This window comes from Struthio camelus, chromosome 1, assembly GCF_040807025.1.
Source record: "Struthio camelus isolate bStrCam1 chromosome 1, bStrCam1.hap1, whole genome shotgun sequence".
In the NCBI taxonomy this organism is placed as follows: Eukaryota; Metazoa; Chordata; class Aves; order Struthioniformes; family Struthionidae; genus Struthio; species Struthio camelus.
The window spans coordinates 78,214,878-78,227,134 of record NC_090942.1 but is presented as its reverse complement, the minus strand read 5'-3'; the positions used below and the strand labels follow the sequence as shown (position 1 = coordinate 78,227,134).

The 12,257-nt window shown below is 37.9% G+C and overlaps 1 protein-coding gene across 1 annotated transcript in view; it reads left to right on the top strand.

The window, feature by feature from the left end:
• Positions 1-12,257, top strand: part of EFCAB6 (EF-hand calcium binding domain 6) — a 109,693-nt gene that overhangs the window by 15,321 nt on the left and 82,115 nt on the right. The window contains exons 6-7 of the mRNA XM_068951150.1: positions 2,929-3,065; positions 11,430-11,542. Of these exons, the coding sequence (XP_068807251.1) occupies positions 2,929-3,065; positions 11,430-11,542 (250 nt within the window). The remainder of the gene's footprint in view (positions 1-2,928; positions 3,066-11,429; positions 11,543-12,257) is intronic.

Genomic DNA, 12,257 nt, shown 5'->3' with positions numbered 1-12,257 from the left:
GTTTGCCTCACATGGAAGAATGCACCTCCTGCTCCCTCCAGAGGGGTATTTTGGAGACCCCATGATATGAGATCTGATGCACAGTCCCTTCAGGAATGGCGACGGGGCAGTAAGCTTCCAGGCTGTCCTGTGTTGCAGGCTTTGCACACCTGAGTTCTAGTCCTTTTGCCAGAGAGGGTGCCAGGTGTTATTGCATGGGTTTTTCATTGCTAATTTATGCATTTTTTACACATTTTCACAAAAATGGAAGAAGGCAGCATGTTTTACCACTGTGTCCCAAACTTACTCCTTACAGCATATTTTTGTAGAATATGCCATTGCTGCCATTAAAATTTTGCTATTTTTGCTTTTTGGCAAACAATAATACCCAGATTTCCCATATGTTGTTTATTAGGGTGGCAGAACAACTCTAATGAGGGGCCGCAGCCACAAGTTTGAACACACAGATTTTGCTTCTGATCCTTGAGTCAAGGGCAAGCAGCTTTTGTTTCCTGCAGAAGAAACACTGGGTCTGTCCTTATCTCCCCCGTGTGTATTCCCCTCGATAGGCAAGCCTTGTCAGCACATGTATGCAGAACTTCCCTGCCTGCCCATCCAGCCTGCTGCCTTTTCTGGAAAGCACAGTTCTCTTTCTAACCATGATGCTAGGGGCTTGTTCATCTCAGGCATTCCCTAAAACCTCTCTCCGACTCATTTGGTGCCAGAAAGGGGGTATATGTTATTTTAGACAGAATTCTAGATTTTGAGGCAACAGGAATGTATGAAAGCCCCTTTCCAGATCTTCATTCCTGCCCTTGCCAAATATCTTGAGCCACCAGGCAGGTTCCATGAAGGCTGAGAGGGGGAAGCAACACATGACACAGGTGGCACCTTAGAAGCTGAGATCTGTGAAACATGCTGAGGGAAATGCCTTGGTATATAGTAGTTGGCAATTGCATTGCTAGCAAAATGAACTTCAGTGATTTGTGGCAGGAGATCTTTTCATAGTAAATTGCAGTCTGCGTAAGAGTATATTTGGAAGTCCTTCCTGTTATGATGTCTATAAGGGACGTGTTTTCAATGGATACCCTTTGTGCTTCTGAAATATAAGAAAATACTTTTAAATATTCACTCTCTCACTTCTTCCCGAGGGATCCCCAAGTGCTTCACATGCATAAATGCTGCTGAAGTGCAGTCACTGCAGGGGTGGGGAGCAGCAGCCAGCTGGCATGTGTCAGTGACAACAGAGAACATTATGCCAAAGACACTACCGCAAGGCCTCGTTGTTGCTAAAAGTGCTGTGATATCCTTAATACCCTGGAGAACAAACAGGAACATTGTTTCTAATGTCTCTGCTGAAAGATTATGGTAGCATAAACTGGTTGGTACTTAGTTTATCTAACCTATAAAGACGAATGGTCATATCCAAACGGCAGAAAAGTGCAAGTGCCAGACATCACAGTATCCAAACCTGTGCTTCATCCATTAAATGGTCCGTTTCAGTTAAACTGGTATACAGGGAGAAATTAATCAATATTGTTGCATTTCTCTCTCTGTGGAGAGCTTGGAGTTATGGTGGAAATGTTTTGCAAATCATGGCAAGACAGAGAAATTCTAGCCTAGTTTGATGAAGTATAATCCTTTTTTATTTGAATTTTACCATGCTGTCTTAAATATATCACCATAGGAAAAAAACATGTTTTATGAATAAAAATTGTTTTTCATTCTGTCTGTCTTCTAGCAAGAGAAAAAGCTTTATCCTCTTCCATCCCTTTCCCAGGCAGAGTTGCCAAGGAGTAGTCAAATCTGGCTGCCTTGATTCATAGCTACTTTTTTCTCAGCAACCTTTACTTACATCAGTGGATAGTTACAGCCACAAATAGGCCTATATCACTCTGTATAAATGCTCAGTAGTGGGAGTACTGGACTTGGAATCTCAACCCTTTCGTTTAAAACAAACAAACAAGATACAAAATTCTAGCTCTATGGAAGTCCTGACTTCACTGTGACCAGGATTTCCTTCAACGACTTTTCCTGCTTGTTGCTCCTGGTAGCACTGCAGAGCATACGCAGCTGAGCTGGATTTAATTCTGGCTCAGGCAGCTGCATTTGAATGAGTGAGTAAGTAGCAGTGGCAGAATCTTAATAAATTATTGCTGCTATTATGTGAGCCAGAAAAAACGTAGCCTGACTTTGAGTTCCCAGGTTGTAGTTGCAGACGTAGCAGTTACAAAGAGTGATATTTTTAAGCATGGCTTCTGAGCAAATTCAGCATAGAATAGAATAAGCATGGAACCCTTCAAAATTACTTTTTTGTCAGTTTTCCGTCTGCAAGTTTACTTCAAGGTCCAGATTGCAGAGATTTTTAACAGATTTGGAGAAGGGAGTTGCAATTGCTAAAATGTTAATATATTCATCAATTTGTCCCTTGTTAGCCTTTTTCTATCAGGTCCTTCATGTCCTTAATTTTGATAATTTTTGAAATGAAAAGAAAAAAAGAATGCTTCAATATATGTGGAATGCAAATAATTAACTGATATTCTGAAAGACACTGATACTTATGAAATGTAGACCTGCCATAAGCGATGATATTTTGTTTCTAGAAAATATCTAGGTTTCAGTCATTGAAGGAAGAACATCCTTTATCTACTATTTGAAATATATCAATTGTATCTGAAATTCATTGCTTTGCCTAAAAGAGTTTTCAAGTTTACCAGTGCCATTTGAAAAGGAAGTTGCCTTAGAAATTCAATACATGCAAAATATTTATTTCTTATGGAGTGTTATTGTTACATTTCCTACATTGCCAGGAAAGGTTGTTCTGTATTATTGAAAGAGGTATAAAATGGCATTTCATATTATATATTAGCAAAGCTTTCCAGTGCTTGCATTTGTGTCAGTTGTGTCAGTATCAGTTTCCTGTTTATTGAAATCACTTGTAATTTGTAGATTGTGAAGAATGTGAAAAGCGTTATCAGGAGCTGCAGACTTTTTGACTACAACCATTCAGGACAGATACAGAGGCAAGCACTAAGGCAAATTCTTGAGATCGCCTGTTTTAGGATGAAGGACTCAGAATTTGAAAAGTAAGTAAAAAAAACAGCTTAGATTTCTCTGTGAGAATACTAATACATGATGGGGCCTTTGTGATCTTCTGAATGACACTGGGGGGAGGGAGGGAGTGCTTGCAGCAGGCTAATTTGCCAGTTTATCTCCTGTATGCAAGTTGTAGCCTTCAGCCTTTCTTAACTAAATGGATGCGATAGCACATAAGGATAAAAATGATAGTGATTCATTCCGGAAGGGATGAGCCTGCATCAGAATTTAACCCAGCTTCAGTCAGCCTGATCTTCAAGGATTGGACAGTGTCTAGTGTTAAAGATAGTGGAGAGACATTAGGCACTCTTCTTGAATGTGGTCTCACAGAGAATGATGTTTGGGGTGGACTTTCTTGGCCTAAGACCCAGAAGAGGATCGAGGAGGCTGAATGGAGATGCTGGAGCCTACTCGTTCCACTCTAATCAGAAGCTGAACAGAAGAGAGAGCGAGAGCCCCAGAGGCTCTTTCAGAGAAAGAAGTACTGAGCAGAGGAAAGGATTTCCTTACTCTGCTAACAAGATATTCTGATACCTGTTAGTTGACCCATTCAGTTTCTTTGGCTGACACATGAAATATGTAAAACCTTCCTGGAATATTATTCAGCAGAACTAGTGGTCCAAGTGGAGAAGACAACGTATATGTGCAGGACACAGACCTGATCTCAGGATCAAGAGCCCCTCCTCTCTTTCACAGGGATTTGAAACAGTTGGCTTCTGTATGGGAAGAGGCTTCCCACTCCTGCTGAGATCAGTGAGTGCTGAAAGCCAAGAGCTATTGCCTCTCACCAGAAAAAAAGATCCTGAAATAGCCAGGTTTGAATGTTTGAACAAGGCAGCAGCTCTGATCCACTCTGTTTCATGCTTTTGCTGAACTGCTGCATGTATTTTGAATACAGCTGTTTTTTTCCCCCGCATGGTAGGAGAATGCTGTTATTTGAAATAAAATGGCAATGTGGCACACCTTAACATCCTGTGCAGCTTGAAGCAGTGAACAGAGAACTTTTGCATGATGGATACTGTGATCTGCTTTCCCTCCCCATAGCATAATTTTCACATGAAATATGGTGAAATGGAAACCCATAGTCTGCCTCCAAGAAGAGTAAAGCCAGAAAGCAAGTAGAGGATTGATTCAGGGGCACAATAATCCAGGCCTGGCACTTAATTCAATGTGAAACTCAGACATATCACTTAACCTTTTTGGGCTGGAGTCCGTGATGCTGTATGGGGGGATAGTACTTGCTTACCTCCAAGAGATGATGTGAAACTTAATTAATGCTTATATAGTGTTTGGAAACTAGATTGCCCTACTTCTTCAATGCTAGGTATTAATATTAGAAGTCCATATGATACTTCAAACTTTATGGATCCAATGCCCCTGCTAGCTTTTTCTGATAGAAACTGTAGCAGAGCGTGCTCTCTCAGAGCAGAAAAGTGGGAGCGGGAAGTAGCCAGAGCTTTGACTGCTGTGGAGGATTCAGGAAGCAGTGTGACTCAAGCATGACAGAGAAGGAGACTACATATCCGGAGAGTGTGATGTGGAGTTTTTCCTGAGTATCTTTGCTGGTGGATTTCTCTGAGAATGTGCCTTTATGTTAAAGCCACTGGAATGGGAATGCTAAAAGAGATCAAGCAAGGACAATACCTATAAATTGATGCCAATGACATGCAGGGACATCAGCTACACACCTCCCTAAACCAACATGAGTCTGACTCTATGTAGTTTGTTTCCAATGGTGTAGTGTCATATAATTTTGAATAAGTTTATATGGATTTAGGGGTCTATGAGATCCAGCAGGACATACTATGGGAGATACTGTTTGCTAGGTAAAGGCCTAAAAGAAAATGAAGCAAATTAGGATGGTACTTTATTGCTTGAGGATTTTTATTTCAATTTTTTGTTTTTTTATTTTTTGTTTTCCATTGTGAGCAACTTCCGAAGTAATTTTTAGTCCATTCTTATTGCCTGGCCATGCTGTTTCACTGTGTGTATATTTTCTGGCTGGGATACTTTCCAGGATTAGATCTCAACAAAACCAATTAAATAATTTGGTACGAGCCATACTCTTCTAACACAGGCAATCAAAAAAACAAAATGATACTTTATTTGACAATAAACCTTGTGTTTGGCATTGCAATCTGAAAGGTAATAAATCTTTAAAAATGTTACTACATCTCATAAGTACTAAATAATAAAAAAGATCACAAATTTTTATTTGGGGGATTTAAAGCTCTAAAATGATGAAATTTACCCGATAAAACTTCTGAAGCTTAACAAATAAAAAGATGGTACAGAGTCACCTCTGTATGAAACAATGGAATATCAAAAATAGTACAAACATAAAATTTAACATTTTTTCTTACTGATTCAGTATTACAAAAACTACTGTGATACTCTTTTGAAGAAGCCTATTAAAATGGAGAGTGTTTAAGCATGCCCAAACTATACCTGAATTTCATATTATGGATGCACCATAAAGTAACTGAAAGTGTATTCTACTCTCAAAGTAAAAGTGCAAGATCATTAATGCTAATAATACATTTAAGGAAGGACATTAATGCCCTAGTCAAAGGAATAAAGGCTTTTCCTTTGAAAGTGCAGTTAAAATCATGGGTCAAATTCACTTCTGTGCTAGTAATTTTGCACTGATCCAGTTAAATCTCAAGGACAACATAAAACAGAGGAGTGTACTGGCAGATCTGCTCTTCTGTCTGCACATTTATTAATGTACAAAAGCTATATTTCCTGTAATCATCATACCCTAAAAGAATATTGCTCAAATGGGAAACTTAGGTCATATTAACTGGGTTTATTTTGTTGTATCATAGTTGGTTGAGGAGGCATGGGAAACTCAAGAAATTCCAATCTAAATGCCCTCAGCTGTCTTTCAAGTATATCTTTGTCTTCCTCTGAATTCCTGATAAATTGTGCAAGTATACTGCTTTCTTTTTTGCATACTGGGAATCTTACTGATTCACTTGACCATTCCAAAAATCAGTACTGCTGAGAGTGATGATAAGGGCTGAGAAACAGGAAAAATCTAAGAAAACAGCAAAAAACCTAAGCAAAATGTGGCCGATTTCTGTGTCTCTCATGGAATATTTAGATTCTCTGAATTATCATCCAGGAAATTCTCTGACAAGAATCTGTACCCTTAGTGTGACAAAAACGCCTGGGCTTCTTAGGATGTTTTAGCCTGCCAGGGTGAGATAAGTAGGCAGGCCAAGGAAATGCTAACAGTCTTTTTAGAGTGTTTTGTGTATCTCTTCCGCCTTTTTCCATTCAGTTCTCCTCACACTGTTTGTATCAAAGCATGTATTATAGCAGAAGATTGGAGTGTCATATTCCAAACCCAGCAGCCTAAAAAGTCGGTTTAATCAGAAGGATATAAATTATCTTCTATTTTTGAGGTTTCCAGTGATATTTCTTTAGTTCTAAAAAACCTATGCTTCAGAGCTGTGGCTCGAGGGAGATTCTAGAGTATTGATTGCTCAGCTAGCTGCTAGACTACGTCTCTCTGATATCTTCCTCTATCACATTTCTCTGGACAATATAACTTCAACAGTATGGGCTTATGGCTGTGATTTTTAGCTGAAATGAATCTCGTGATAGGCTCTGGGCCCCTGCTGTCTTTCAGGTTTCTGGTTTTGAATTACAGTATAATATAATCCACTTAAAGTGCTTCTTCCAGCATTGATCTAGAACGAAAAGAAAACAATATTGCTACTTGGACAAAGTTCTGCTGCCACTTTTCTTCCTGTTGCCCCTCCACAGTGTGGTCTCCTGAAATTATTTCTATTTCTGGACTCTGCAGCTGTTTCTCATTCAAGCCAGAGCTTGGTGAATACTTGCCTTGGACTGATTAACAAATATTTTTTCCCATAACCCTGTTATGGTTGTTCTGGGACACAATGTCAAGTCTCTCAATTAACTTTAATAGACTTTGGACTGGTCCCATATTTATTAAGAGGGCTTTTGCTGTCAAGAACCTGACATGAGGCCCTGCCCATATATACTGTCTGGGCTGGGGACATTTAGGGGATAATCTGGGGAAAATATTCATTTTCAGAGAGATGCGTTTGGGATCCTCAAACCCTGCCAGAGCGCACTGTTTGCTCTCATAGCATTTCTTTCAGATAGCCCAGTGCAACTCCAGAGAGACAGAGCAATTGTATTACTTCACCAAAAGGATATTAAAAATTGTCTGTAAGCAGAAGTCTACCAGTTCTGAAACCAAGTCTTGGCTAGGAAAAGGTAAGCCCTTTGCAGATTGGCCTCCCATCCAAAGACTTACATGATTATGTGAAAAATATCTTTCCTTAGGTCCAGATCCCAGGTCTTGAGCTTTTAGGCTTCCACAGTTAGGCAGTCTTAATCATCTAATCCTAATGGGCTGGAAAGTTATTCAGGTTTCATACCAGTGCTGACATTCTCCAGTTTTGTGGGAAACAATACCCATGAAATATATATGTAATACACACACACATACACACACACATATGTTCATATACCTGTTTCCTTAACAATCCCAATGATATCCTGAATTCATTGCAACCAAGCAATGCAAACCCTCGTTGTTAGATAAATGACCGAAAATGTAGGAACAAAAACCATCTGATTTCTCCCTATATGTGATAACTGAAGTTAATTTAAAAATCAGGGGAAAGAAAAGGGATATGGTAGCAATTTTTAAGTATTGAATTTTAAAGCTTTTTCTTAAAAGTCACATGCTCAAGACGAAGCTGTCCCTAGGCACCCTTAATGTACTCATGTGGCAGTTATGCAGCAAATAACTCAAAGTTATTTTCTTTGGCAGCAATTTCAGAGCAAATCTTTGTGTAAAGAATGATTTCTTTTCCTTGCACAATGGGCTGGATTCATAAAAAGCAGATGGGTACATTTGCTTGTTTTTGAATCTTAACAATTATAGGGTATTGGTATGCGTTAAAAATAGAAAGTAGAAAAATAATAAATAGTAGTACTTATAGTTAGCATATTTTGATACTTAGGAAACCAAAATCCATTTCTGCACTTATTAAATGTGAATTATTTCAACCTTTTGAAAATTACTAATTAAAAAAAATAAAGATAGAGTGATTCTTCAGGAATATAAACTGAAATTAAAAGCAAAACAAACCTTTAAAATGTATAGAACAGTATTTAGCTTCCTTGTGGATGTTTGTGCAATAGTCTTTTCAGCACTGCGATATATGCCTTCTAGCTTTTAATGAAAATTTGTGCAAAGATCTCCCATTATGGATCTGGGTAGTCCAGCTGTATTCATGGCATTAATTCAAGGATATTATGGCTGTACAGGAATGGATGCCTCAGCCTATCAGAGCCAAACTAGCATTAAAGTTAAATGTGGCTTGAATCCATGTGCTCTGAAAGAATGTGTGTTCGCCAGAACAGGGCATTAGAGAGGGTCAGATCCAACGCCCCTTGATGAATGTATTTTCCTTGATTTCAGCTGGGTTCAATCCAGTCCTCCTTTCCTGGGTGTATAGAGGAAACAGTGGTCAAACATAAGCAGGCATTGAACATAAGTAGGTATTAGAATAATTTTTTCATATGATAACCTATGAATTAATTTAGGTTATATAAATAGGGAAATAAATAGGGAAGTCATAGGAAAAAATAGGGAAGTCATCTGATGGCAGGAAGGGCAAGGTAATCCAAAGGCTAACTTAAAATATTGAAGGCTCGTCACTCTAGGCACCCTCTGTAGTAAGTGGAAAGAGATCAGCATCTCTAGAAAGCAGTGCAGATGAGGACCATAACGTGGGATCTCTGAATCACTCTGTGGTAGTTCTTGTTTTCCTCCTTCCTGTTGTAGAGAAGGATGAAAGAGATTGCTGTTAGTGTTTAAAGCTAGTCTTTGGGAATAATGTCCTTGGTCAATACATTTGTAAACCCAAACTGATCATTGTGATGATTAGGACCAGTAATTTGTATTCTAAGGCATATTAACATAGGTTACTCAAGCATGACGCTACATAATTTGTGTTCTCTTTATATGCCCAGATGAGAACAATAGCAAAAATCCTATTGATTTCTATCATTATAGCAGGCTCTGGCCTAATTTCGGTGGCTGCTGCAAAAACCAGTTCAATCTCCATGCATTACATGCATATCCCAGTTGTATGCCATCCCTTCCCTAAGGATGTACAAAACACCAGTGGTGATCCTTGCTAATTCGTGGGGATCTGGGGTCCTGTGTAAGAAGCTGCAGTATAAAGAAGTGCTGGCAAAGTGCAATTTTGAACAATTTTTGCAATTAGTTCTCTATTTCTATTTCTTTATCAAATGGGATTGACTTTCCAGTCTTGATATATGCAGATCCATAATAAGCCATTTTGTTCAAAACAGCAGAAATTGCCTGGGAGTAGTAATAGAAAGTTTCTAAGGGAAGCAGCTTTTCATATTGCAGAAAACGGAGTACCCCATCAGCTGCTGAAAACTGTCACTAACACAGGATAATGACTGAAGAGTATTCTTGTTCTGTATTAAGGCCATAGTAATTTATGTGTACATCTGGTTTGTTTTTGTTGTTGTGTGTTGGGGTATTTTAATAGATCAAAAATTGAGCTGTAGACAAGGGAGAATGTTAGACACTCCTAAAATGTGCCAAAGTGTCGTTCCTGATGCTGAAGTATACTATTAACCTGATCTTTCTCATGGCATTTTTGTAAAAAAGAACTGTCAATGTTCAAATAATCCAATCACACAAATGTGTTTAAAGTATTCCTTTTATTTTGAATGTATGCATGAAAAGTTTGTTCAAACTGGAAGTGAATCTATGCATTTTATTATATGTGTTTCTATCACGCTTCACAGATGTCAGAGTACTGTCTATGCATTCATTCTGTATTTCCATATGTACAACTCATAGCTAAAATAATCTTCATCCCTTTAAAATTTCCTTGAAAATAAATTCACAGATAATCCCCACCCTTTGACAAGATACAAAGAGAGGCTTGAGGGTGAACTAGGATGCGGGGGAATTGCTGGGGAAAAGTAGTGAACTCCTCCATGAATTATACATATATCCACAGCTTAAATGTATCAAAACAAAGGTATGTGGTTTACTATGATAACCAACATAAACGCATGGGTAGGGCAGCATTATCATTACAGTTTTACAGGTGGGAAACTGAGGCAAGAGGCAGGTCAATGACTTCTCAAATGCATTAATGAATCTAATATCAGGATCAGGAATTCCTGTCTTTCAGTACCTCACAAAAGTGATTGAATTAATGATGATCTTAACAGCTAATCATTCCTTCCCAGCTTGTCACATCTGATGTAGTATCTTCACTAGCTAGACAAATTCAAATGAATAAATAGGGCACGCAGTTTAGCTGTTATTAGTCCTTGGAACAAATTCATCAAGACTAACTGGATGCATCTGTCAGACTTGCTTTGCTTAAACACAAGTATAGACACAAATTATGGGGGTAAATTCAGAGGAAGTTGGGAGAAATTTATTTGCCTGTGGTATGGAAGATGTTCTAATGGTACCATTTTAGTTCTAGACTTTATGGATCCATTTTAAACAACAGAATTTTAACATTCATTTTAAAAATTACATCTTTGTAAGTTTCATGATTAGGAAGATAAAATATGAGCATGAGTCATAGCAGTGCTGTCTGAAGGGGACTGCAGATATAGCCCTGGGTAACTTGTGATAAACTGGACCTGAATTCTGTAACAAACTGTCATTCTGAAAGGTGACAACTGCCCATTTTTTCCAAGCAATTGACTAAAATCTGAGGATGGCAATTGTCAACAGTATTATCAGCTTCACTGCGGATTAGAGGAAATACCTAGAAAATAAGCCCTTGCAACCAGAGATTAATTTCCAAGCTGTGAAAATTAATACTATGTGGAAATGAGTTCTAATTGTACAGTTCAGTTCACATTTAATCCGAATGAAGCTGCTGCAAAATTTCCAGGCTGCTGTAAAATCCAGACAAGTTGTTACAGTGTTTAGGTATGGTTTATCATAAGTTCCCCTGGAATTTGTTTAACAATATCATTGTATTCTTATATTATAAAAAGAGAAATGTCTCTGTGCAGATATATTAAAATTCATGTTCCTGTAGATGGCCAACCAAATGGCACTGTATGTAGGATTTGAATGATATTATGCAGACAGCTCACATACTATAGACATAATCTTGGACACAGGAAGAAGGCTAGAAAAGAATGCAGTGGGAATGTAGAAGAAGTGTCTTTCATTGCTCGTTCTTTTTTTACATTCTTTTATATATAATTTTTCTAATTTTTACTGCACCTCGCTACAAACATGATCTAGGATAGCAGCGTTCTCTAAAAAATGTCTTATTTTCTAGGCTGTGGAACCATTACTGTTATAGAGATTCAAATGTGATAGATTATAAAGAATTTCTGAAGAATTTTGGCATAAATATAGTTAAGGAAAAGAGTACAGAAAACCAAGTTCCAGGTATGTGTTTAGAAAAGGATTGAAAATTTTGGGATATTTGGGGGCTTTTCCTCTTTCCAGTGATATCAAGTGTGCTTCAGTAATTCAGTTGCTGGATGATTGGAGTCAGTGAAGAGATTTAGCCCTGTGCATGGATGAAAAAGGTTGTGTTTGAGCTGTTATACAGCAAAAGTCTGCCAGGTTTACATATAAGGTGAGTGTGTGGTCTTATGGAGACATGAGTTTAAGAATGTGCTCAAGTTAAAAAATTTTAAAAAGCCCTTTCAATACATTCCAAAATAATATGAATATGTTTGCATATCTTGAAATTTAATTTAGTATCTATAACAAGGTATTTTCTCCATCACATGTGTTCACACATGATATTTTTACCATAGGATTATTCAGGGGTTCTAGGCTAAACTGCTAGTTATTTTCTCATGTCTTTTTATTTTAAAAAACAGCATTTAAACTTTGCTCTGCAGAAGAACGCCAATAAAGAGCTACCTGTACTTTGCAGGTTTAGCATAAGATAAAATTTGAGCCTTTTAGCTTCAAACATTGTTTCTTTCTCTTTCTATTACTCAAACTTTAACACTTCATGAAGAGAATTACAACAGAATAAACTAATCTATACTGGTCTGGAAAAGAGAAACCAGGAGTCTAGAAGTCTGAATTATGATGATCCACTTCCAAGGGAAGACAAAACGCCTTCCCTTGGGTGGTAGGAATTATT